Source organism: Python bivittatus, unplaced genomic scaffold, assembly GCF_059951505.1.
Source record: "Python bivittatus isolate LINGU-HERP-01145 unplaced genomic scaffold, Pbiv_v1 ctg000100_np1212, whole genome shotgun sequence".
Taxonomy (NCBI): Eukaryota; Metazoa; Chordata; class Lepidosauria; order Squamata; family Pythonidae; genus Python; species Python bivittatus.
The window spans coordinates 5,918,516-5,944,761 of NW_028277038.1; the positions used below are offsets into that span (position 1 = coordinate 5,918,516).

At 42.6% G+C, this 26,246-nt stretch overlaps 1 protein-coding gene across 6 annotated transcripts in view; it reads left to right on the top strand.

Moving 5' to 3' along the window:
• Window positions 1–26,246, top strand: part of ARVCF (ARVCF delta catenin family member) — a 257,122-nt gene that overhangs the window by 87,484 nt on the left and 143,392 nt on the right. For 2 of the 6 annotated variants that reach the window (XM_088135346.1, XM_088135345.1), the window contains one exon: window positions 16,129–16,373. The exons of 3 other annotated variants lie outside the window; for them this stretch is intronic. In XM_088135346.1, coding sequence (XP_087991472.1) covers window positions 16,158–16,373 — 216 coding nt within the window. In that variant the 5' untranslated portion in view covers window positions 16,129–16,157. Of the gene's footprint in view, window positions 1–16,128; window positions 16,374–25,041; window positions 25,440–26,246 lie in introns of those variants that run through there. One more of the 6 variants, XM_088135347.1, reaches the window with a different exon arrangement.

Here is a 26,246-nt window from a genome sequence, read left to right on the forward strand (position 1 = left end):
ATGCTGTTACGTCCTTTCCAGGGTCACCTGGCAGATTGGAGACACTTTATTTGGAGCAGTGCCAAATTCTCTTCGAAGCTCATTCCAATTAAATCAACTACCATTGAAATACTCACAGAGGTCAAAGCAAAAAAAAAAAAAATCTTTTGCGTGCTCAGCGAGTGAAAGCGGAAGTACTCTTAGCCGCTGTAATGGGTCTCTCTTAGCAATTATCCTGCGCTTCTCAAATTGAACTGGGGTGTTTGAGGGGCCCCAGATAAGAAGTGAGAATTTTGTTTTGCTCTGATTTATTTCCCCTGAAAAACAACCTCTTTCTGTGTACTGCGTTTTATTTACGTTCAGGCAGGTGGATCTAGTGTCTTCTCTGCATCTTCCACCCATTTGTTTCTGAAATAGTTCCTTTGATTGCGTCAAGAACAAATGTTGCCCCAAGTTACGGCCACTGAGCCCTTTCTGGCTGCAATCTTTGAACAAGTTTAATCAATCATCATCGTCGTCGTGGTCATCGTCTCATAATGACAACATGGTTTGGCTGCAAAAGTTTTATTCTGAATGAAACTCTCTCCCCGCTTTTGAAATGTTGGGTCTGAGGTTTCTTTATGGCTCTGCCCATCTTACCCTTCGGTACGGGTTGGTCTTTTGAATGTTATTTTATTTATTTTATTTTATTGCAGATGTACTTTGACTCTGTTGAGCGATTCCAATCTCAGAATGGAAATAGTTGCCACAGTTCAGTGGAGAAATTTGCCCTTTTGAAAGTTTTACCCTGAAACTCTGAATGGCTGTTTTGTTCTGCTCTTTCTTACACAATGGGCAATTTCTGGCTTTTCATAAAATTCTGCAAAGTTAGGAGGAAATGAGGGTTGTTTGTCCTAAGTGCTTTGTTCCTGTTGTGCTCTTATCTCTATGCCTTGCATTTTTTTTAAAAAAACAGTTTGTTGAGTTAAAACCATTTCCATGTGCGAGATTTATTATTAAATGTATTGCAAATGAAGTTAGATAATAAAAGCTGACTGTAAAACTCTTTTCTGTGTCTAAGAAATAAGCAACAGCAGGTTTTCTTCTCTCTCTGTTTAAATATTTTTCTTTCTGCAAACAAAGCTTGCTAAGCCATATTTACCACAGCTTTCTTTTCTCCTGGAAATCAGGTGCTGTTCCTACCATATGTCAGGATTATTAATATGATTTATTTATCATTTCTCAGATTTATTACCCCCTTTATAGCCAATCATATTCATGGCAATGCACAATAAAATACAAATAAAATCCTCATACATCACAGAAGAACAAACAATCATAATGAAACCATTTATTAAAACCAGCAATCAAGGACAATCTGCTAGGATTAAGATGGGCATCAGAAGAATTTAAAAGCGTAATGAAGATAAAATTCTAAGAACATAGTGCAGAGGCAGGCTTAACAGGAAGCACAAAGCTCTTTGATGCCAAGAAAATAACAAATGTAGGGCCAGGTAGATCTCTCTGGGGAAGCCTTTCTATGTTGGAGGGAGCGAATACCCAAACGATCTGCTTCTGTGATAGGTTATAACTCATCAGGTGAAGTTGTTTGGGGTGAAGTCTCAGGAGGAGGATCTCAGGAGGAGACTCCCTGAGGATCTCTGGGGGAGATGGGCGGCATACAAATTAAACAAATAAATAAATCTCAAGATTTGGAAGATAGGGAAAAAGATGTTCTCTCATTTCTACAGAGCCCTGAAGGACTTCTTAGATTCATGCCACCCCTCTGATTTGGGTGGAGAAATAAACTGGAAGCCAACAGCATGATGTTGGCATAATATTATTGTAACTTCTAATTCCAGCCAGTGCTTTAGTTTTCTAGCCATCTTCAAGGGTAGCTTCACAGAGAAAGCATTGCGGTAATTTCAACAGGTACTGGATCCAGACTGGCTCTATCCAAGTAGAATAGTATTGGACATAGTAACTGTAGGAAATCTCTCTAGAAGGATTTGGAATGTTGACAATGTCCTGCTGAAAACATCTCTGAGATGGTTGGGAGTGGAACGCAGATTGCTTGACTGTCTATATTCTACATTCTTGCAGGGAGGGGTGCTGTTTTGTCCCTTCCTCTCTGAGGAGGGGGATGTCCACGTAGGGAGATTGGGGCATTGGTTGCTGGAACTCTTTGTGCTACACCAAGATCTCCCGGAGAAAGATGCCACCAGAGTTCGCTCTCTTTTCCAACTGCTCAAGAAGAGAAAACCAAGGGCAACTCACAGCTTTTCTTCTTTGCTAAGCCGGCCATCCACTGGGTGTAGGTAAAGGATGGGTGGGAGCAATCTCTGAAGGCGCATTTCCTTCCCCATTTTCTTTCTGTTATGAGCCATGAAAGCCCTGAGTATGAGATCCAATGTTACTCAATAAAGATTGAGCTCTGGTGTACAAAGTTACATCTGGAGCATCAGTCCAAGCTTGGCTGGTCTCAGAAGCTAAATAGAGTCAGCTTTTATTAGTACTTGGGTGGGAATCCTAGGGCTGTTGGTTCAACTGAGAAGTTTTTAAAAAACATCTTGAAGAAGGCAACAGCAAACCACTTCTGTAACACTGCCAAGAGAACTGTTGAGCTTGACCCTCTTTACCACTGCAAACCCCTAGTGCACATTTTGGCAGCTTGCCACATGATCTGCAGGGAAGGTGGTGTTACAGCTTGCAAATGGATTGTCCCTTCTTAATTAGATTGCTAGTTAACGCTTCATTAGGATTCAGCTCCCCTTCATCAAAGTCTCCAAGATGGGTGGTTTCCTGGAATGTGGGAAATCTCTGCTTCTTGTTTTTTTTTTTTTTTTTAACAAGAGACCCATATAAGCTTGAGAATGGGCTCAGATGCGCAGGAAAGAGAAATTGTCCCTGACAGTTCAGAAGATCAGAGACAGAGATCAAGACTAAGAATTGTACAGGGAGTACTCAGGGGGAGAAGGGGGAAAAAACTTTCTGCTATGTTTCTCATGCTCTGTTTGGGTAAAAAAAGGCTGCATTAGGAGGACACTGAGAGTGGTGAGGAGTTCCAGAATCTCTACTAATGGATTTAGCTTCTTAGGCTACACCTGGTCTTTGGAACTCTGCAAAAGTGGGAGTGAAAGCATGGTGGGACAACTTGGCTAATCTTTGGGCTTAGCAAATGCCCAACTTCGCCAGCCTCTGGAGACAGGGAGCAAAGAGTTTCCAGGAGGCTGGACACTGAAAGTTGAGAAGCATGGGAACTTCAGATGATGGTCAAGGCAGGACAGGAGGGTGCCACTTTTTTGAAGGGTTGGGGACTAGACAGCCAAGATTCCTGGGTTGTTTCATGTTTCTTTCAAGATGCATCATCGAATTGAGCAGACTCCTCCACTGCAGGTACAGAGGGATTAGAATAATGCTTGCTCTGAGCCCAAAATACAGCTGGTTTGTATGCAAAAGTCATATTTTTCTGGCTCAACCAGTGTTTCTGGTGTAAGAGGCCCTGGCAGGTGGACTGCAAAGCTATTCATGTTGAGCACCTGCTCAGGTTTGCTCTGCGGTAGGTGTGAGGCACTTAGGTAGCTTGGAATAGATTCATCATTGCTTCTTGTCTCAATTAGGGTTTGGCTGTGTGCGGCCTCAGGCAATCTGCGTTCTCTGCCATCCCGCTCCTGAGTTTAGGAAGCTGTGCGGCCTGCCCTACCAGCGGCCACCTCATATCGCAGTCCACTCACCCTTCCTCGGATCAAGGAGTGAATTGCCAGCGTTTGCAATTCTCCTGCTGATTTCCAAAGCAAAACGCTACAAAGACTCTTCTGTTGGGCCGGGCTGCTAAGAAAAGCTGGATCCAGAATCCATCACGTCTGATGATGAGGCTCAGAGACGCTGTCGTTAAAACTTATCTGCTTCTCAGGCCGTTGAGTGCCTGTGGGCAAAGAGACAGATTATTCCCGACAACTAGGGAGACACTGTACATTTGCTTCACGCAGCTATTGTTGGCTGGAGCTGTGAAATAGTTGGCCTTGCTTTGGGGAAAAGAAACGATGCATCCTCAGAAAAATCACCACGCTCTTCAAGAAGGATACTTTGCACACACACCCTCCTCTTTTGCCTCTCTGTGTGGGAGATCGATATTTCAGCCCCAAGGGGGGACATTAATTGCATTCCAGTTCCACCATTCCTCCTAAGAAATGATGATCAAGGAGCTTCTGATCTTCCTGGGGCATTGTCTTCTTCTCCCCTTTAGCAGGAAGTGTCTGTTGACAGCAGAGGAACCAAACATCCCACCTTCTTGTTTGCTTCTGTCTTATCAGTTCTGCCCAGATGGATTTCTTTGCATTATTCCCCAGAGTAGAAATAGAAGTTGCCCTCATAAATCCATTGGAAATGGGGGACAAAAAGAGCATCGTGCTTTCCTGTGGCTGCAAGAATGAAGTGATTCGGCTACATGTTTTTCAGGTGTGGAAAAAAAAAAACCAGAAGCTTTTTTTCAATTCATCTCTGGACCTAATTAGCCGTGGGTGCAGTGTGGTGCTTTTTCTAATATAAATGCAAGGACGTTTCCCGGTGACTTGGAATCAAATGATCAGATTGGGCTAAATTATCCCTTCCTTCTGTCTCTTTTTTCCCTGTCCTCCAGTGCAGGATATCCTTGGCATTCAAGTTCACCTCAGCAATTAACTGTAGCCAGATTCTGGTTGTAGATAAGCATATTAAGCCCTTTGTGTTCCTAACGTTCGCACAAGGCTATTTATAGTATCAATTAATTCCTCATCTTGGTATGTGTCTTTGACACATCTGTTATGGAGCCCACACAGAATTTTGTCTCTAAGTATGCACACAAATGCCTGTGCGTTCTGCTTTGGTTTCATTTAGAGCTTTCTTACCACTGAAGTTCAAACTTCACAATTCTCCAGAAATCTCAGGATTAAAATTATACACACACACACACACACACACACATTTTTGGCAGAATGAAACCCTAAACGCTCCAGAGTTGGAGAGGCTTAGCTGGAGAAACGGATGAGACATGAAAGCAGGCCAAAGAGTGATTGGTCTGCATATGGAAGAATGTTCTCACAGTGATGGAACATCTATTTTGGTGGAATATCTATTTTGGTGCAGAAGATCCAATTTTGAAAAATGTTAGCTGAACAGGGAAAGATTTTTACTTGGGAATGAGTGGTGAATCAATTTTAAAGTTGGAAGGGACGACAAGGACCATCTAGTTCACCTTCCTGCAATGTCCAGGGAGACCAATTAAATTATATTGAAGAGGTGACTTTCCTGCCTTTTCTGAACACCTCTAGAGATGAAGAACCCACAAATTCCATAGGTTGACTGTTCCACTGTTGCACAGAGCTTAATGTCCAGGAAGGTTTCCCTTATATTTAAACAAAATGTATGGAGCTGCAGCCTATACCTGTTATTTCTGGTCCTACTTTCTGTGGCCATGAAAAATAATTCTTGACCATTTTCTCTGAAGATTCCCTTTATGCACATGAACACAGCTATCATGTCTCCCTCAGTTTTCTTTTCTTCAGTCTGAACCTGGCAAGTTCCTTCAGGCTGACATAGTGACATCCTTGTGGTCTCACCAGTGCTGATGGAGTAGCTTTGAACTATAGTAACAGTAATTAATAATAATAATAATAGCCAACTACTAAACAAGTTTGCTTACTTCTTTAAAAAAATGAGATTCACAACAGACTTAAGATGCATTTGATCCTTATCAGAGCTCCTGGTAATTATTTTGAGGGGAAAAATAACTCTTGGATTAGCGCACAAAAGTTTGATTCTGAGAGTGTTGGTCTTGTCACTAAGGACATTTTAGCACACAGGCAGGTTTAGTGGCTGGAGAAAAGATTGACGGGCAGAACTTGATTTATGCTTAATCCATGCTATTCTGGACTGTTCAGCAATGGAGTCAAGCAAATATTTGTTCTTGGTTTTATGGATAGTTCAGTAGACTTTTTACAGTGTGAGGGGTGATGATTTGCAATGGAATTCAGTAACCCTTGGTGATACTGAGTGTTTTTAGTTGCTTCATATAGCCTGTTGACCTGGATGAAGATCTGTATTTTTAAACTAAGATTTATCTCCATTGAGGGTGGGAGTGGGGACTTTTTAGTACCTAAATAAGCCCATGTTCATTCCTGCTGATTGGGTTTTTTAAAAAAACCTCAGGATGCAACTCATACACATACTGGTCAGTGGGTCAAGAGAATGTTGTGTAAGGTCTGCTGCGAAGTAGCACAATGTTTATTAACCATTATGGGAACACTAAGAATATTCTTTCCTGTCTCTTACGTCCAGTGAGCCCATTACTGCGTGGAAAAGATATATATCTCAGCCCCAGGACTTGACTTCACTTGGCCTTGAAAGAGAAAGCCTAGTGAAGGAAGAACCCTCCACACTGATATCAAAAAGGACCTGGGAAGCCCCATCCATATATAGAGCAAAACAGCCGTCCCCACATTTCTGTGTCCTTTCTACATACCTTGTAGAATATCAGCCCGGTGAAGACCATCTGCAGACTTTCTGCAGATACAGGGTAGGAAAAAATGGAACTTGTCTGAGTCGTCAGTTTGTTCAATGAATGTAATTTCTCCATGAATTATCCTATTCCTCTCTCTCATTCCTGTCAAGTGAAGTTTATTAAGGAAATCATTAAGTTAAAAACACAATGGGAGCCTCGGTTTTCTTATCATTGTGACTATTCAATTTCAGCTGATTGAATCACCAAGAGGCTATCAGAGATGCCTTATTTTCTAAGATCCGCAGTTATAATCTGCCACCAAAATGTGTCTCCCCCCTTCTATTTTTGTTTTCTTTCTGCCAGGGCACACATTTCATTGACTAACCTGTGCAGTTGAAATGAAAAATAATGCCAGACTTTTTTTCCCCCCTAAATGGGCATTGAGTTAGGGAATATTTTCCCCTTTTTTCTTTTCATCACGACGTTTCCTCTCTCCTCATTCTTTCCTTGGCTGAACTTTTGTTTCATGGATTACTTTGCTGGGTGTGTGTGTGTGTGTGTGTGTCTGCGTTAAACAAAACCCTTTCACCAATCCTTTCCCCCCCCCCTTTTTTCTTCTGACATCAGCACACTGTGACTGCCTGTCTGTGTCTGCATTGAAATGGCCATCTTTGTTCATTGCTTTTCATTGGTGTGGGACTGTTGATAATGAGCCAAATTGGAGCTGCAACAAGACCAAAGGCCAGGAGAGAAGCACCCTCTCGTTCGAGCAGAGGAGAAAGGCTTAGCTTTGAAATGGAATTTGCTGGACCCTGCAAGAAGACAGTTGCAGAATAACATGCAATAATTACTTCCTTCGGTAGCTCACTCAGTGCCCAGCAAAAACAGGGCTCTTGAGAAACAAAACAGAGCTGATGGTATCAGACAGAGGGATCCCTACATCTCTACAGAATGACAAGACAAAGCAAATGTCTTCTTCTGCCCACCAGTTCCAAGGTGCCCAAGATGGGCTGGGAAATAGACTGTAATGTAGTGGAAAAAACACAAAACAGGAACAACCAATGTAGAAATGTGGGGACGAGAAGAGAAGTTCATAATCTGCTGAAGCCCTTTAATGCCGCTAGTCTCCTGACCTTCACTCCTCCTGTTAGGATGGGGCAGGTTGGAAGAGTTAATTTTTTAAAAATCCAGAATAGATTCCAACCAGAACCCTTATGCACCTATTTTGTGGATTTTCTTTTAAATCATAGCACCATCAATCTCCATTTTGCTTCTCAGTTTTATGGCTGGGAAGAGCATAGAATTGGGGCTGGAAGACCACATACGGCCCCTGGGATTGTGATTCAGCTCTGTCTGTTGGGGAATGTGAAGTTGGAAGATTTCCTGGGGCCTGGCGAGCCAGCATCAGGCAGAATAATTGGGCAGACTGGAAAAAAAAGTATAATAATTGGGCAGATTGGGAAAAAAAAGTCAAATCTGAGAGAGGTCACTTCTTGGTTTTGAATGCTCAGGACAACCCACTTGATGCTGGGTCTCCTAGAAACCAACCTTTCCTTTGGAATTTTCCTGTAAGAAGTGAGTTGAACTCCAGCCAGTGTCTACATACCAAGAAAGAGAAATTGGTAATGCTGAACAAATGGCATTTGAGACCCTTCTCTCCTTTTCAGGTTGATACAGTTTAGTCTTTCCAAATCTGGTGCTCTCCAATGCTCACGCTGACTAAGTCATGGTCCCATCACCTTTGGAGTCGTGGTCCCATTGCCTTTGGAAGTCAACTGGGGGACTTCCCAGGAAGGCTGATAGAGTTGCACTGTATGATCCACAATTTTACATGCCGTAAAACAGTGTTTCTCAACCTCAGCAACTTCAAGATGTGTGGACTTCAACTCCCAGAATTCCCAGCCAGCATGCTGGCTGGGGAATTCTGGGAGTTGAAGTCCACACATCTTGAAGTTGCTGAGGTTGAGAAACACTGCCATAAAACATTCTGGATTTCTTGTATTTAGACTGAAGCTGCTTTTGTACTTTTTCTTCTCAATGTGCAGCTAATCCTCTTTGGTGAAAGACAATGCCTAGAAACAACTGAGAATGGCCTTACTAACACCTTGCAAACTAACCTCTCTTCTTTCTCTCTTTTCCTCTCTCTTTCGTTACAGCCTTTTCAGCTTAAGGTTGTCTGTGACTTCATTTCCTCTAGGTTTTAATGTGTGATGTCCCAGCCTTCTTAACATAAAGACCTTCCTAATCTTCTTAGGTGTGTATTTTTTTTACAATGCACGCTTTCCAGAATTGCATGTGGGAAATGTTGCATGCCCTTGAATGCTGTTTGAGATCTGTGCAGATTTAACTACTGTGTTCCATTGCTTACTAATAAAGCAACACCTAAGGCCATTTTTCTTCAAAGGCCACGTAGCCACAACGCATTACACATTTTACATATTGAGAATTGTTTCACCGCCACATTTTTTGGCATACAAAATTCTGATATGAATTGTGAAATTGAATTCCCAAGAATTCTGGCTGGCTTTTCAAAATAAGTTTGCGGCCCTCATTGTTGACCAAAAATGCTTGTGTTAAATCTACCTCTAGAAACTATTTGGAAGGATAAGAAGTAGGGAAGAAAATTGAAAGCTATTATCTGCTGAATCTGGCCTTAATCCAACTCTTGAAGTTGTTAAGAAATGTATAAATAGCACAGCATAACTAGCAGATTTACCTAGAATTCTTCCGATACTTTTGTGGCTGAAATTTTCTAGTCTGTTCATTTAGTTACTAATGATGATGCACATATTAACTGAGTTAATTATACCTGGATGAATAACCAGAACATAATTAGCTGAGACTGTGCAGAAAAGTCTCATACATCTCTCCAAGAACATTTTAGTACATTTCTCTTTCTTCCACTCAAATGAACAATTATTATCTCAGGCTTCCTTCAAATAGCTCCCCACCATTTTCTTTTTCCCAACAAACTTCCAAAGTGGGTTAGACAATGAGAGGGAATGAATGAGTGGCTTAGTTCCATCCAATGAGTTTTGAAGCAGAGGGGAGATTTGAACCAGGGTCCACCCAGCACTTAGTTAATATTCTAACCATTCTGCCCTCTGGACTCTTGAGACAATTTTAGTCCTGCAGAGCCAGCTTTACCCACTTGACTCTGACTTTCATGATGTAGTGTACATGTGTGTAATGATATGTGGGAATGACCTTGGGAGAGAGGAGGAAGAGCTGCAGACTAGACAACAGTCAGATAAGAGGCAGCTGAGCCCACAGAAGGAATGTGGGGGTGGCAAACATCTCAGAAGGGACTCTCCCTAATTTCTTGGACTGTAAAGGCGAGGAGGGAGAGATGTACTTTCAGACTTGCAAGATTTTGTTAATGTAACCTTACAATAAAGATAGAGCTAGTACTTCTGAATGTTTTTCTTGTCTGGACTACCTCGCAAGGCTTGACATCATGCTAGGATTGTACTAGCTGAGTCTTTAATAGAACCTCAATCAGCATTGTTCACCAAGTCCCTTGAATTAACCTTGGCTCTGTCCCATATGTCAGGATCAGTGCAATGGGATTCCAGCTGAATGAGATAGTTCTAGATAAGAGTTCAGAGGACTGTCTACCGAAGATACACGATCAGTGCAGGACAAAGTGCCGTTTGATCCAGCAAGACCAGGTAAAGATCTGGATAGCACCATGGATAGCTCCAATTAGAGCTCAAACTGGTAAGGGATACAAGCAGACACCGAGGTTGCTTCAAGCGACAGAGAACTGGGGCAGGGGGCATTCAGAGGCAGTGGCAACCCCAACTGACAGGCCCTTTTCAGATCATTGCCCTTATCCTTGGAGCTTCAGGTGACCCTTGCACTTGCTCAGTGCCTTCTTTTAGCAAATGATATCCTGAGCTGTGAGCTGTGGTTTCCTTCTTACAGATGGTAGGGAGCCATGGAGGCGGCCTTGGAGAAGCCACCCAGAAGCCACCAAGATGACAAGTGGTTTAAAAGCATGTGTTAAGTCCAGGGAAGCAGGAAAGTATTGGAGAGTCAGACAGGCGTTCCCTCCGACTCCCTGGAGTCTAAGAGGGAGAGAAGGGAAAACACTGGCATACTTGTAAGATTCTGGCACTGGAGCCTATCTCAGTATCGTTCTAGTCTTTCTGTGCAGTCAATTTCCTTCTCTACTCTACCTCATAGGGATGACACAGACAGACCCCACGTGGAAACGTTCATAGGACTAGCATTCAGATTACCTGGTTCATTCCACCTTCACTGGGGACAACTCTTTAACCCAGTGAAATGGGTTTTGTCTGCTGTTGGTGCTCCCAGCTAAAGTACTGCAAGGGACAATTGGTGGACAACTGTGACTGCCTTAGGCCAAAGATCATGACATTAAGAGATGTTTCAAACGTTAGTGGGTTTCATCGCTATTTCCTCCAAACCTGTAGGTTCATTTTCCAGCCTAGGAACCTGACCCCAAAGTCACAAGAGCATGTTAGGGAAAGAAACTAAGTTACAACCACTTCCCCCATGCTTTGAGAAAAGGCCGTGGATTATTTCGTATGGGCCAGAAAGGGATGTAGTACCATTCAGGCATGGGGTTACCATTTCCAAGGATTCTCACTGACAGGTATCATACCAGGGAGAAGAGTTGTCCATCTAAGCTTAACTTTTCATTACTCAATTATGTGTAATTGGTAGTTGGGTAGAGCCCTCTTGTGGACGGTCTCCTCCTCTTCCCCCTGGAGACTGAGCAACATATCAGGTCTGCTTTTGGAGCTCTTATTGGAGCATCTGTCCCAGTTTTCTTGGGGAGCAAAGGTTGCTATTCCTGTCCCTTTTCTCCAGGAATCAAGCTGTCCAACATTTAGAAGCTCTGGGATGCCTCATTTTTCTCCCACTGCTGCCTTATCCTCCTCCCCCAGGTAAAATTTATGGAGTTCTTTTTAAGGGAGGGGTCTGCAGGAGAGCCAAAAGATAATTGCATGGAGAAGTTCTAAAGGTCTCATTAGTTGGAGGTAGACCTGCCCTGCATGGTTAATGCAGCTGTGCCTTTCGTGCACAGAATGAAGAGATTGTTACTTCTATAGCTTTTTGTAGCACACAGACCTTCTTTCCATTGCTGGTTGGTGGTGAACAATGAACTCCTTCCCCAATAAGAAATTAATCCCTTGCCCTCCACCCTTTCTTTCACATTATATTAGTGTCCAGGCGTAATCTCTCCTTTTGAATCTCCATTTAAGACTTCGGAGGGCTACAGAATGCATACACAAGAAGATGATACTCTTCTTTCCTTCTCAGGAGTGGGAATTCATTTGCTAATGCCTTCTGTGACTCCTTAAAAGGAATCCAAAAATTATTTGATGGTTCCTGATTTGAGAGATTCACTTGAGACCGTTTGTTTACACCTGCCATATTTATGCCTCTTCTAAATGGAAATTGCTGCAGAATGTGTGGTGTAGTGGTTAAGGTGTTAGATTGTCATTGAAAAGTCCCAGGTTCTAGACTTCCCTCAGCCACAGAAGCTCCCTAGAGGACTTTGGGCCAGTCCCTCCCTCTCAGCCCAAGAGCCAGGGTGGTGTAACAGTGAAGGTGATGGATCAAAAGTGGGAAGACCTAGGTTCTAGTCCAATCTCAGCCATAGAAGCTCCTTAGGTGATTTTGGACTGGTCCTTCTCCCTCGGTCCAATCTATCACACAGGGTTGTTGCTTTGACGAAAAAGAGGAGGAAGGAATGTGGTATAGCTGCCTTGGGGCCCTGAATGAATGGCAGGACAGAAATTTAGTGAATAAATGACTCAAAGTCCTCATGGATAGCAAGGGTGGTGGTTTTAACTCTCTGAAAGATGGTTTGGGAAGATGGTGGCAGACAGTGTTTTTTAAAGGGCAGGAATTAAAATCACCCAGATCCTCCTTGGATAACCAGCCCAAGCCAGCTCTCCGAGCCTCAAGCAACAGAACTCTACAGGCTTTTTAAAAAATCTAGAATAATTGCTAAAACAGCACAACATCCTTTTAGGAGATGTTGAAAAAGGAGGAGGAAGAGGAGGAAGAGAACCATACAAGCTATCAAGGTTAGAAAGAGTGAGAAGATTGAGGTTGCTCTTCACCCCTCATCTATGGACCCCTTCTCAGAAAAATGCTTTGAAATGCATAAAATAAAATAAATAAAATGTATACAGATTGTGTTCCAAAGGGAACCAATTATGTTCGAATATAGTTATTGTTAAAAAAATAGCAAATATGTCACATGGTGTTTATGATATAGTAAAAATGTAATATATGTGCTTCTTTATTAATCCATTAAATCAATAAGAAGACAGGATCCTTTTGGGGGGTACAGTGTTCGTAGATAGTGAGATTTATTAAAGTTAACAAATCTTTTTAGAGCCTACAGGCCATATAACTCTGTTGCAAATGTACGTTATTGAACGAAAAGCTAGATTTCAGTTATAGGTTGGTGAAAATAGAGTTGTATTTTTTTTTCCTTCCAAGTTCACAGGCCCCTTGAAATCTATCCACAGGACCCAAGTTAAGAAACCACAGACGAAGGGGAGAGCCAAGGCAATTATTTCCTAAAGACATTTTTTAAAAAACTTCTGAAAATTCAGAAGTCTCTTGGGCTGTTCTATAACTGCTGAGTAGTTGAGCTGTAAAGGAAAATCCTTTTTTTCTCTCTTTCTTTCTGTGATGGAGGATGAAACAGTCTCTAGGTTGAAGGCTAGAACAGTTATTTTTCCACACTGGTTCTCAGGCAAATGCTAAAAATTAAAGAAAAAGTAATAGCTGGAACAATGGTTGCTTAGTCACTCTTGGGACTTAGGGAGCAGCTGAGAACTTAATTGCAAGAAGATACAGTCATAAAAAAAAACAGGATTTTGCTGGGTGAGACTTTATTGAGATAGCTATAGCTACTGTAGGCATTCTGTCTATAAGATCAAATTCTACTCTTCTAGATCATTAAATTTGAAACAGCCTGTATGTCAGCACTGCAAAATCCTCTAGATGGTAGGTTGCCATTTTAAGCTGGAAGCCAAGTTTTCGAAAAATTGGTTCAGCTTGGAGACAGGATTGGGGCCTAAAAGATAGATATTGGCTCTTCAGAATGGTAAGACCCACTGGCGTTGTGATCTGAAATGGTTTCCCTGTTCTGCTGTATTTCTTACAGTCCCTGGAGTGCCGGGCAAATATTGAATTTTGCCTGGTGTGGAAAGTGAGTATTTGAGAGTCCCTGAAGTTCCTTTGGGAAAAAGAGATGGTAGGAAGAGAAGGATGATTTGAAATCAGCATTTTCCAACTCCCTCCATTATTCTATGGCACTGCTTTTGGTTATTGAGTTGTTTGTTTAAACAGCATTAACAGGAGCCAAATGCTGTTCTAAATGATTTGAAACACTAAGGCCCAAATTCTGTATAGACATCCCAAGGACTAAGACCCATGGATCGTTCAGCTGTAGGGGTGTGTGTGATTTAATCTGTGATAACAACACACAAGTAGGAACAAGATGAAGTTTTACTAGGTTGATTGTCTTGCTGTCCCAGCATGCACGATAGGAATTTTTGGTGATGCATGGAATTGCTCGAAGAATGATGTGGATTTCAGAAAGAAGCCCAACTTTCTGTGCTTCTGTTAGTATGTTGAGGTTGGAAACTTAACTGGTCTCAAAGATAGAAGATGAAAGGTGCATTCAAGGTCTCCAGTGATACTTTTTGACTAAAAAATGCCTTGAGTAGATGCATGCTGGACAACCTTCTGCTAAGACCACATCATTTATTCAACCATACTAGGATCCTGGGTGTTTCGCCAGTCCCTCCATATGGAGCCACACTTTCTCCTTTGGTGCTCCATGTGACAACCCAACCCTGTGCTATTGATGTTCCTCCCCTTGTATTGGAGCTCCCTATGCGTTTTGTGTTCTTGTGATGGGATCCATGCATAAAAACATCACCATTGAATAGATCTTATTTCACTGGCTTTGTGCATTTCTTATTACTAAGACAAAAGCTTGAGTTCTTTGACCCTTCTGAAAAAGAGTGAGTTGTGCATCAGTTCGTAAAATATGTTCTTCTTGCAATTCTCATGCGGAAGAATGAGGAGCCAAGCATTGGCAGATGAAAATCTGTTAATCTAGCCTTCCATTTTCTACTTTTATTTAAAAAGCAGATAGTGCCACTAAGCATATTTTTGCAATCATGAGGGCTAAAAACTAGATTGAACATAAAAAGCACAGACTGTTGAGTCAAGCAGTCAGTGCCTCTGCTGAAAAAAACTTACATTCCCTATAACAGCAAAAACATTACATTTTCTTTAACTGATATTTCTTTTATTGTAATGGCATGTAAGCATGGAAACGTATTAATCCTTTCTTCAGTCTGTCAACTGCATTTAGTTGTTTGTCTCTGAAGCATTTTCAGCATGTGGTACAATATGTTCTGCTCCGGGCTGGCTAGTATATCTTCAATTCTGTCATTAGAGCTTGGAAGTATTTTTGAGTTCCCTTGCTTTGGGGTTTCATCTGAGTCTTTTCCTTGGAGCTGGTCACTTTCCCACATGTGTTGGGCCTTCACTTCCATCATCTGTAGATTGTGGGGGCTGTAATAGCAACACATCTGGAGAAGATTGTATTGAAAACAACCGAGAATAAGGATCTTGAGAGGAATGGTTGCTACAGAACATAGTTGACCAGCTATTGGCCTATCTATTAAATGAGGACAGCTTTATAGCTGTGCAGAGTTTGGCTGCTGGCCTGGCCAGATTAACTCCAAGGTTAGAGGGAGAGGGAGGCGTATAACTATCATCTGTTTGAGCTTCATGATAAGGAGTGAATCCTGCCTTGTAGCGTTGATAGATCTTCTGATCAATTGGCTGGTCTTTCTCTTCCTTTTCAGTGTAATGAATAGACCCAACTCCTAGAAGAGGAGCCGGTAACTCATAGTCTCCCAGCTGTGGCCCCGAGCTTCCCATTGGCAAACCCACAGCACCCTGAAATTATACTGCCAAAATTCAGTGGTTAAAAAGGCAGATTCGGGTCAAAATGTTTTGTCTCTGTTTTCAGGCTTCAACGGTAGGAAGGGAAGCCATTGGCTCCTTGTGGGGTGGGGAGGTCTCCTGTTCTCAATGGCCCCACCCCAAAGCCCCCCCAAAAGAGCCCAAAGGTTCAGCCGTGCCTTCCAGAGATGCCACAGCATCACTAGATGACCTCTTTTGGTTCTCCAGAAAGTCAAGAGGCTGAGCTGTAAACGTTGCTCGCTTCTGTTTTAGGAGTTGTGGGTTTGTAACCTCAAGCAGTCACATAGCTCCATTTCAAGTAGACGTCCTGCAGATTGGAAGAGAGTTAACTGCGATCCATCTGCCCCAGGAAAACACAAGAAGGGAAAAAAGGCATTGATCTATCAGGGATGGAGAAATGAAGGTATTTGTGAACATTCTTCTTTGTGTCATAAAACTGCATTCACACAAAGGATGAAAATCTTATATCAGATGGAAATGTTTTAAAAAAAGTCTCCTAATGAGTTACATCTAAACATATGCATGATCAGCCTGTTTTATGAAGAGGATTTTATGCTATTTTTAATTTAACGGACAGGTTTTCCAGGCAAATATGCTTTTGAAGCACAGGGGTTACATCATGGAACCTTGAATATATGCATCCCTTTTATTCCTGACCCATGTCCCCCTACCTTTTCTCTTTGCCCCGTCAGTGACCAGGCCAGATCTTTTGAGCCTAACCATGGATGACTATGATATCAGATCCGCAGCGAGCATTTTAGCCTCTGTTAAGGAACAGGAGGCTCGCTTTGAGCGACTCACACGAGCCCTGGAAGAAGAACGGCGCAATGTCTCCTTGCAACTCGAGCGCGCCAACCAGCCCTCGGATCGCATAAACGTGTGCAACATCGGCAGTGGCCAGCCCTTAGCAACTGCATGGCAGCAGCTGGTTCTGCAGGTAAACAACCTGCTCGTCTCGTTTATTTGTCTGCATCCACGTCCTTTGATCCCATGACCCCAGATTTGCGTATCTGTGAATGCTTAGAATAGCGTGGCCATCTCCATCCTTCCTGCCATGAACCCAAGGAGGTATTTTTTCTCCCCTTTCCCTCTTTTTTTATCCATGGGGGCAGATAAAACGAGGGCAGGATGGCCATCGCCTCCTTGGACGTTGGATGGGCTGGCGCTTGGGGGAGTTAAGGTGGTGAGATGGTTTGGCTGCAGGGCTTGGAAGATGGTAAGGGGCAGAGCAAACAAGCCGTGGTTCATTGATGCAGACTTCTAGTTTGTTAGAACGGAAATGGAGGCTGCACCAACATGTTGTAATGCAGAGGGCGTCTGTTCAAGGGTTCAACCAGCTGGCTGGTCCCATCCTTTTCTAGGTACCATATTCCATTTCTTCTTTTTCCTCCTGGGTTTTCTGTCTTCCTCCTATGATCCACCCACTTTCCATACAAATGAGAAATGGTGGGTCTGTACTGGTCCATTTGTGGAACCCCCAGCTCCTTAGATTTATGTTCCATCAAAACCTTTTTTTTTCTTGCTTTGTGTAATTGATCCTCTTCAGCTGGCCCATGGAGGTAGGAAGAATTTCCTAGACCACATCTAAGGCCAATGATGCTCTGCCAGGATCCTGGGATTCCCTCATATAATGCTTCTACGTGTTCCAACTTGCCTTGTTGCTTAATGGAGAGAAGCTTTTTCAAAACAAAAACAGAACAGGCCTTTCTCGAGATCCTGCAGTTGGGGACCAGTTGCGAGATTGATCCTCATGCCAGTATGGACAGAGATATAGACTTCGATGCAGCCAAATTGTGTTTGTGTGTGCTTGTGTGCATGTATTCCCAAAGGATGGGTTGACTGGGTTTGTCCTATTATCAGCTGAAGAATGGAGCCTTCCCCCTGTAGTTCCGTTCTTTGTCCAGATACCCATCTGTAAAAAGGATGATCTTAAAAACAAATAGAAACTGAGCTCACGTAGAGGTCCATCTGATCTGAGTTTATCTAGTATCTGGTGGCACTCCATTTATTATAGCAGTTTTGGTTTGCAGGTAATTGTGGTTATTTTGTCAGTTATATATCAATGCCAATTTTATGCATTGTCTTGATGGTTGACAGTCCATGTTCCAAATAATGGACTTCTTTGTTTATGGAATATTTTCATTAATAATGTGCGTGTTACAAATGGTACCAGGGTTCCAAGCAGTGACTGCCATACTGATGGTCCTACCTAGGCCACCCTCTTGTTTTTCTTCTACAAGGGAGCTCTTCTTTCTATAGTAGTCTTTTCCAACTTGGTACCCTCCACCATTTCAAGAATTTCCAACACATTTGAAGGTCTCTAAGGATGTGGAAAAACTGCTCAGTAATCCAGTTGTCTGTCTCTTGAGATGTTCAGGTGAGACACTTCTCCACGTCGCTTTGCTAGGGCAGGTCTGCTAAGGTGGAACAACTCCTTGATTTTGGAATATCTCCTCTATAAGGCTGCTCCTCCTACCATCTCTGCAACATTTCATTGCAAAGTTAATTGGTTTCCCCTTTGGCATTTTAAAACTAAGCTTTGCTGGTTAAGGTATTGCGTTGTTCTCCCGTCCTTTGCTGGTTTTGTTAACAAAGACCTTGTTTCTCGTTTAAATTACTATATGTGTATTGTTAATCTCCATGCAAATTCCTGGTATAGTGGACTGTAAATATCTTAAAAGTAACGTATTTTTTGCTTTAGGCGTATGGAGTCATTGCTTTAGGAAATGGAAACTGAAGTAGGCAAAATTGGATTTCATTGTCTCCTGCTTTGGAATCACCCTGATGTGCTGGTCTTCCTGAAAAACCTCTCTGTATTATTCCTTTTCAGCTAGTTATAAATCCATTTTCTCCTTCTTTTAAGAAATGTTATCCTCCAAAGATAGCTGAGTTTGCAACAGACTTCTGAATTTTCGGTGCTTTCTTGTGAGGGATAGGGAAGTCTACGATATATTGATTTCTGTTCCACCGGCAAGCAGAATGACCTGAATCTTTCTCAAGCAAGCAAATGACCTGAATTTTAACATGCAGTTGGTGTTTACTTAGGCTAAACAAACTGTCCATTTCACACCCCCAGCAGGTTCAGGGGAGCTGTGATCAAACTGCTAATGGCCATGAGTCATCCTGGGCTTGTATGTCAGTTGCAGCTTTTTTAAACTCTATAATCAGGTCTTGGAGCCAGGAACCTTTATATATATAATATTATATATATATATGTATGTATGTATATATGTGTATATGTATATGTATATAAATATACATTTCTAAAGGAAGATAAAAACGAACACAAAAACTAATATAAAGTAAGAAAAAGAAAGAAATCAAAGGGAGAACTAAAAGAGCAAGAAAGAAAGAAGTAGAAAAGAAAGAAAGAAGATACAAAGAAGTGGCTTCCAGTCTTCTTTACAGCAGTTATAATTACAATTATAAATTTACTTCTTACTCTAGGGTTACAGCACGACTCTCTTCTTTCCATAATCTATCCTATCTTAATCATCCAAACCATAAATCATACGTTCATTTTTTTCAGTTTACTCAAAAAGTCCGTAGGGCGTTTCCAGTCAGCAGTAAGCTTAGATGTTGTCTTTTCTCTGATCAAAGAAGTCAATTTAGCCATCTCAGCGAGCGCCATCATCTTCACCAACCATTCCTCCATTCCTCCAGTTATCATATACAAAAACAGAATTCCATGACTTTTTCCCAGCTGTTGTCCATCAATCCTAAAAGAATAACCTCTGGTCTCCATTGTATATTAATCTTTAAAATCCTCTGAGTCAGTGTGTATCTGAATCCACAATTTTCTAGCTTTTTTATATGCCCACCAAACATGATAAAATGTCCCCTCTTGTTGTTCACCTTTCCAACATGTATTTGAAGGGCCTTTATACATTTTAGACAATTTCTCTGCTGACGTATACCAACGTGCATCATTTTATAAAAATTCTCTTTAAGATCATAACATAGTGTAAATTTCAATCCTTCCAACCACATATTTTCCCACTGTTCCATCTGTATATTATAACCAAAAAAATTTTAGTCCACTTTATCATACATTCTTTCACCTGTTCTTCTTCTGTTTCAAATGCCAATAAAAGTTTATACATTTTAGCAACATTGCTAAAAGGAGCCAAGAACCTTTGGCCTGTCCTACCAAAGGACTTTCTATGATTCTCCAGGGGAAAAACCAGCCTTGCTGTGGGACACCAAAGGAACTGACATACCTTTTCAAAAAGAACAGATCAGGGTTGCTGAGTTGCATTTGTGTTTACGAAGGTAAGCATCGAGGCAAACATTCTCTGCTAAATCATCTAAGAGAAAGCTCCATAGACCCCTGAGAAGCTTCTGATGTAGATATAGTGAAGATTAAGGGGTGCAACAGATGTGGGGATACAGCTAAGCAACTTCAAAGTGATTCACATAATACTGAGGATTTCACTGAGTTTTGGAGGCTTCATTGTGAAAGGAAATTAATGCAATCCAATGGGGTTAGTTCCATTCCTTGCCTTTCTTTGAATATAGGCTACATTTTTCAGCAATGTTCTGAATCCCTATTTTCTGCTCAACTGCTCCTTCCCAGAAGATGCAAACCCTTTGTACTTTTTTTTTTATTTTCCCATCGCCAGTGGGAGTAGTTACGCCACCCAGAGATAGAACATTTAGGGCAGGGGACAGTCATGTTCTGCACGTGGCACTATCATGTACATGTGGACAATCCCCTTGGTTTCGTTCTCCATTTTGACCTCAGTACTTTGTTAAAAAATTATAAATGCACACTGCAGATCTAAATATCAGCTACTCAGTCATCTTGGAGGGCATTGTGTGAAGGCCTACAAGATATTCTCAGCATTCTCAGAATATGACATCCTCAACATACTCCCTGCTGTTGGTTCAGTGTATCCTCCAAGCCAAAACGAATCCTGGTTGGTCCCCATAGAAGCCAGGATTTTGAACCAAGACCAGACCTTGAGTCATGGTTCTAGCACACCTGATGGACAATAAGCCAAGATCCACAGCTTGAATTTAATGATACTTTTTGCTTTGAAGTATCTTCATCCAACCTCCATACATCCTGGGTTAAAACTCATTGTTTCCCTGGCCAGTACAGACCAAGATGGTTGAAAAACGATGTAAGAAGTAGTTCCACAGCCTTGAAGAGTTTGCTAAAACAAGTGGAACCCACAATTTGGGAGTGAATGAATAACCAAACCCAAGATTTTCCAAATTGCTGGCTCATAGTTGCTGTATGGGAATTATCATCTTAATGCAATTTGTACTTGTTGGATCTTCTTCTATTTATCAATATTTATCCCTCAGGATGTTACCTGATTAGAGATATTTCTGTGGTGGAGTCAGAGTTTTAAATGATTAATAAAATAAATCTTGGTAATGGCCCTTCAGCTGTAGAATACCCTCCCCAGATCAAGCTACCTGCTGTAATCATTTTTCCATGCCAGACGGAGACCTTTTAATTTCCCTTGGCCTTGAAAATGATGCTATCATTTCTTAATATATTTTTAACTTCATGGTTTGGGGAGTTGGCAAATTGATCTAATGATCTGCTTTGTTTAATTCTGGTGTTTGATTTCCTGTGTTTTATGGTAATTTGATTGGTCAAAGTTTGGTGCTGTTGTATCAGGGGAAGCCTCTAAACAGCGGGCCCAAGTAAGTATATAAATACATATTACATATAAACAGGGGAAGCCAGTCATGCTAAAGAAAGAATATGTTGCTTTATGGGTGAGGTGGGGGTTCTTGCATCCTTGAATCAGAAGCAGTTGTCCCTTCGGAAAGCATTAGCCTTACAATTGTTGTAAGAGCTTGCACGAACAATCATGAAAAGCGTCACAACATCATTTAACCAGGCATACCTCTTAAAGTTAAGCAAAAGCATCTGAGAGACTACATCTGAAAAAGGAACCCACTGAGAAGCTGATTCCGATTTTCTGGAAACAGGTCCCCCTGCGTTGCAGAATGCAGGAAACAGAGAAGTAAAACAGACAGCGCTGTGCATTTCTTGAATTCTTTTGTTGTTGTTTAGTCGTTAAGTCGTGTCCAACTCTTCGTGACCCCATGAACCATATTGCGCCAGGCCTTCCTGTCCTTCACTGCCTCCCTGAGTTTGCTCAGTTTCATGCTCATTGCTTCAGTGATGCTATCTAACCATCTCATCCTCTGCCGTCCTCTTCTCCTTTTGCCTTCCATCTTTCCCAGCATCAGGGTCTTTTCCAAAGACTCCTCTCTTCGCATTAGGTGACCAAAGTATCTGAGCTTGAGCTTCATTATCAGTCCTTCCAATGAGCAATCAGGGTTGATTTCCTTTAAGATTGACTGGTTTGACCTCCTAGCAGTCCAGGGGACTCTCAAGAGTCTTCTCCAGCACCACAGTTCAAAGGCATCAATTCTTCGGCGCTCAGCCTTTTTTATGGTCCAGCTCTCACAGCCATACATTACTACTGGATTGAATTCTTTATCTTTACTTAAAAGTTTTCAGTAGCAGAAGTACTTGAGGAGAACATAGTTTTTACTGAAAGACCTTCAGGAGGAGAATCCCTATCTCTACCAGCCTACTTGTCATCCGTATCTCCTAATACTCAATCACCAACTGTCTTTCAGAAGCTGACGCACAGAAAGATGACAACAAACGTTGGGGAACTATTTTTGAAAAGTCAGATAGAGGACTGAGTTGTAAATACACCTGACATTTTAGTGCTTACAATGGGATCTCCTGGGAGTTTCAATTTCTCCATTGTTGGGTTCTGGGTGACCCCGTGAAACTATATTCAGATGGTCAAAACTTTTCCCTGGACATGAAAAATCAGCATTTTCAAAAACTGGATGTTAGGGATATGTTCCACACTTCCTTCTATCAAAGCAGATCCCTTCCAATGTTGTGATTTCGTACCTGGAGCCCATCAGCTACCCTGCACTTAGAAACATCGGTGGGAATCCCAACTTTCTGTACTGTTGTTTGATGATGTGTTTTCCAGACTAAGAGAACGATAGTTGGATAGATACTGTACGTCTGCATGCACGAGGTTAAAATGTGATCAGGAAATCTGAATCAAAATGTGAGTTTAGGAAGAGAAATTTTAACCTTGGCAGGGAGCAGAGTCTAGACCTTCCGGTGTTTTTCATCTTGAATTTCTGAAGTGGGTGGAGAAAGAGTTTTCAGCACTTAATGTCCTAGTTCGAAGAAGAATAGGGAGTGCGACTGCCAGAATTGCAATGGGATGGAAAAGGATAGGTAAAAAAAGAAAAGAAAGAAAAAAGAAGGATAAAATGGAAACTTCAGAATGAAATGCAGAGTGTGATTTCATCAAAATAAGCCTCTGGTTTTTAATTCTCCTGAGCTGTTCAAGGCCTGCGTGCTCATCTTAGCAAGTTGAGTGGTAGCATTTCCTGGAACATAAATATACATTTTAGAACTCCTGAAGTTGGGGGCTCAGATGGAGCAAGGAAGGAAGGTTGGACACCCCATCATGTGAAGCGATGGCTTGTTGAATAACCACTAAGGCTGGGTTACAACTTCCATGATCCCCGGCCTACACAGCATTCTTCTTCTTTTTTCCCAGTGCCAAAATTTTCTGATAAGGGAATCTCTGTGGACAAATGCTTTTCTTGAATTGGCTTTAAAAGCCTCCCCCTCCCTCCGTGCTTCTAGCTTGATGCAGTTAATGGCGGGTGGGGGGTGGGGGGGTGGAATCGGAAGTGCTGTCTTCCTGTTTCCCAACTAAACAGCAGATTGAACAACCTGCCTTTCAGACATGACATTGCTGTCATTTAAGCTTAATTCTCCCCTCCCTTTACAGTCTCTGGTTACCACTGTTACGGTCCATGTTCTTTTACATCCATGTCCTTTCTCCGACAGGAAGGAAAGCCTGCTTGAGTTTATCAGCCAGGGAGGGACCAGCAGTTTAAGGTCCTCCAAGCAGTCTGGGTTACAACTACGATCAAGCCCAGCCCCAAAGTCCAACAGCAGAAGACTGTGAGGCTCATGTTCCAGAAAAAAATGTTGCTCGAGGTCTTCCAACAGAGACTGTTCCATCTGCAATGCTCCAATTCTGTGGTTTTAAATCTGGAGCCCCTCAGTTGCCCTAAGGGCTGACTTTCTAGCTGGACTTGATCGTGCTGAACCATGGTTTATGCTTAGCCTGTGGTGTAAACCCAATCAATTAGAGTTTATTTAGAACACCGTGGGTACCCAAGCTGTGGTTTAACACGAAGTGTAGACTCCGCCTCTGGCTGCCACAGGACAAGGACTGATGTTGCACTAAATAGCTGATGCTGGTTTGCATCCTTAAGGATCAGCACAGGAATTTTAGCTGCCCTGGATGAACCCATCTCGGTTTTTTGTTCGTATTTTCCTTCCATTGCGAAAAAGAGCTTTCTAGTTATTCCATTAGGTTGGGGGAAAGCCTGGAGCTCCATGTTAAGATAGGTGAGAACCCCCATGCAGTTCTTGACAATAGAATGAAAGGGGGCCAAGAACATTTCCGCTCGAGATTCTGGAGCTGCTAGATCATCTAGGAAATGAAAATTAGGCCCTTCTTCCTTTCTCTTCCTCCAGTACAGGGACCTCTCCCCCGTACCGTTTAATCCTCACCGCAACTCAGTGTAGTAAGTTGGGCAGAGGAACTCAGAATTTGCACGAGATGTTAATACACCCTGCAAGGTCTGAATTTTTTTAACTCCTCTGCTTTTAGAACTCCCTTGCTTCCCTTCCATTTTCTTTACATGGAATTATTTCCATACAGTCGTAAGTCTGCGTGTGTGTGTTTGTGAAACAAATACACCTGTGTATCACAGCACGTGTTGAAATCCTTTGGCTGTTCTGCAGCAAAATGGTGATGCGGCTTTTCAGGAGAGGCCAGGTTTGTACATCCAAGGTATATTTTTCCTTTCACTTTTTGATGAGGTATTTTACCCAATACATACTGAACTTACCACGTCCTGTGTGCTGCACTGGGTCAGCCCAGGATGTTATTAGTGTTATCATTATGTCATCATGTTCCCATGATTACAAAACTGTATAATAGACTATTATTCTCCTGGATGCTTTGGATGGTGCTTCTGGTGATGCTGGGATTAGATTGCCCTGCTCACCATTCTGGGTTCCTTCCAGAGGAAGGCTGGAATATTCCTGATTGATCGATTGATCGATCGATCACAATTAGAGTTTCTCATCCTCTGCTCACGTGCAAAGGGGCTTTCCGAACCACCACGTGGGGAAAACAAACAAATTGGGAGAAGTTTCCGAGCTGCCAGCGAGCTCTCCCATTTCCTCAGCTTTTCCTCCAGGGCATTCCTCTTTCTCCCCCCCCCCCCATCGAATGAGGAGAGGAGGGGGGAAAAAAGATCTATTTGGGCTCCTGGGAGCTTTTTGGAGGCTTTCCGTGGTCCTGCTGAGTGCCAGGCAAAGCCTCTGGCTGGCTGGAGTTGGCTGGAGGTTGGTTTGCCAGCAGCCAGCTGCGCCTGTCAGTTTCGGCTGCTCCCCCAGCCCACCCCTTGCAGCAAATCAGTAGGAGTTCACTCAATCCCCGTCCTCGTCCGGAAGATCAGGCCCCCTGCCCCGCAGCAGCCCACCGCCTCTGGCCAAGGGGGCCCCCCGCTTCTCTCCCCACCCCTCAGGAATGAAGAAAGGGAGGGGCAAGGAGAGAGAAGGACCCCCGCCTTCCTCCTCTTCTCCTCCTCCTTTGGCCTTCTCTTCCTCCTCCGATTGGTCCTGCCTCTTTCTCGACGATTCAGAAGGGCAAACACCGAGAGGGAGGGAGGGAAGGAGGGAGTGAAAAGCTGAGATTGTCAAAGCACTCAGCTGCCGGTGCTGACCCTCCCCTCTCCTTCCTCCCCCCCCCACCACCGCCGCCACTTCTTCCCCAACACCCTGCCTGCAAACTGAATTAATGTAGGGACTTGGGGGTGGGGTGGGGGCCTCATTTATTTATTTATTTATTTGAAAAAGAAGAGCACCGTAGGAATCGCATCAATGCCCGCAGAACTCAAACAGGTTAGTGGGCGAGCAGTGCCCGTCTTTCTGGGTTTTTTTTTTTTCCTTTTCTTTTTCTCCCCTCCCTGCCTGGCACAGTCGGGGGGGTGGGGGGGTGATGGCGGGAAAGGTTGAATGGGGGGGTGTCGGTGAATGAGATGCACACAATGAGGAGGGGGAGTTGGAAGGAAAATAGAGAGAGAGAGAAATAGATTGTTTTTCCCCCTAGAGGGAAGAGGAAAGGAATTCTAACTGCTTACCTACAGCTTTTCAGAAAGATGGAGAGATTTTCTGCCTTATTTATGGTGGGTTTTTTTCCCCCTCTATGTTAACAGTTGAAGAAGCGAGTAGTTTCCTTTGACCTTTGAGGAGTGCCTGGTAAATCCAGGGCATTCTTTTGACGCTGAATGGCTTGAAAGTAAGAATCTTCCTTACTGTAGAAATGTGTTTGCTTTCCTTCACCGTATTTGATTGCGTGTATTGAAAATAAAACAAAAAAAAGAGATTGTTGATGGAAATCATTGCCAAGTTCTCTTTAGGGCAGGTGGATGAATGAATGCCCTCTTTAAAAAAAAAAAGATACGTAAAAATCTTGATCGTTATTATTACCCTTGGACCGGGCACTTATTTAAATAGATTTTTTCTCTTCCCTTGCATTTCTCTGCAGATTTCAAATAAGTGCTTAGAAAATAAAACACTTGTCAGTGGCCAACTTTTGCTGGGGGATCCGTATTAACTGCACCTCCTGAAGAAACTCGGAATAATAATTTCAGAAATTCAGTTGGTGGTCAAGATGAAACCAATCAGGACCGCTGGAAGTCTCGATTT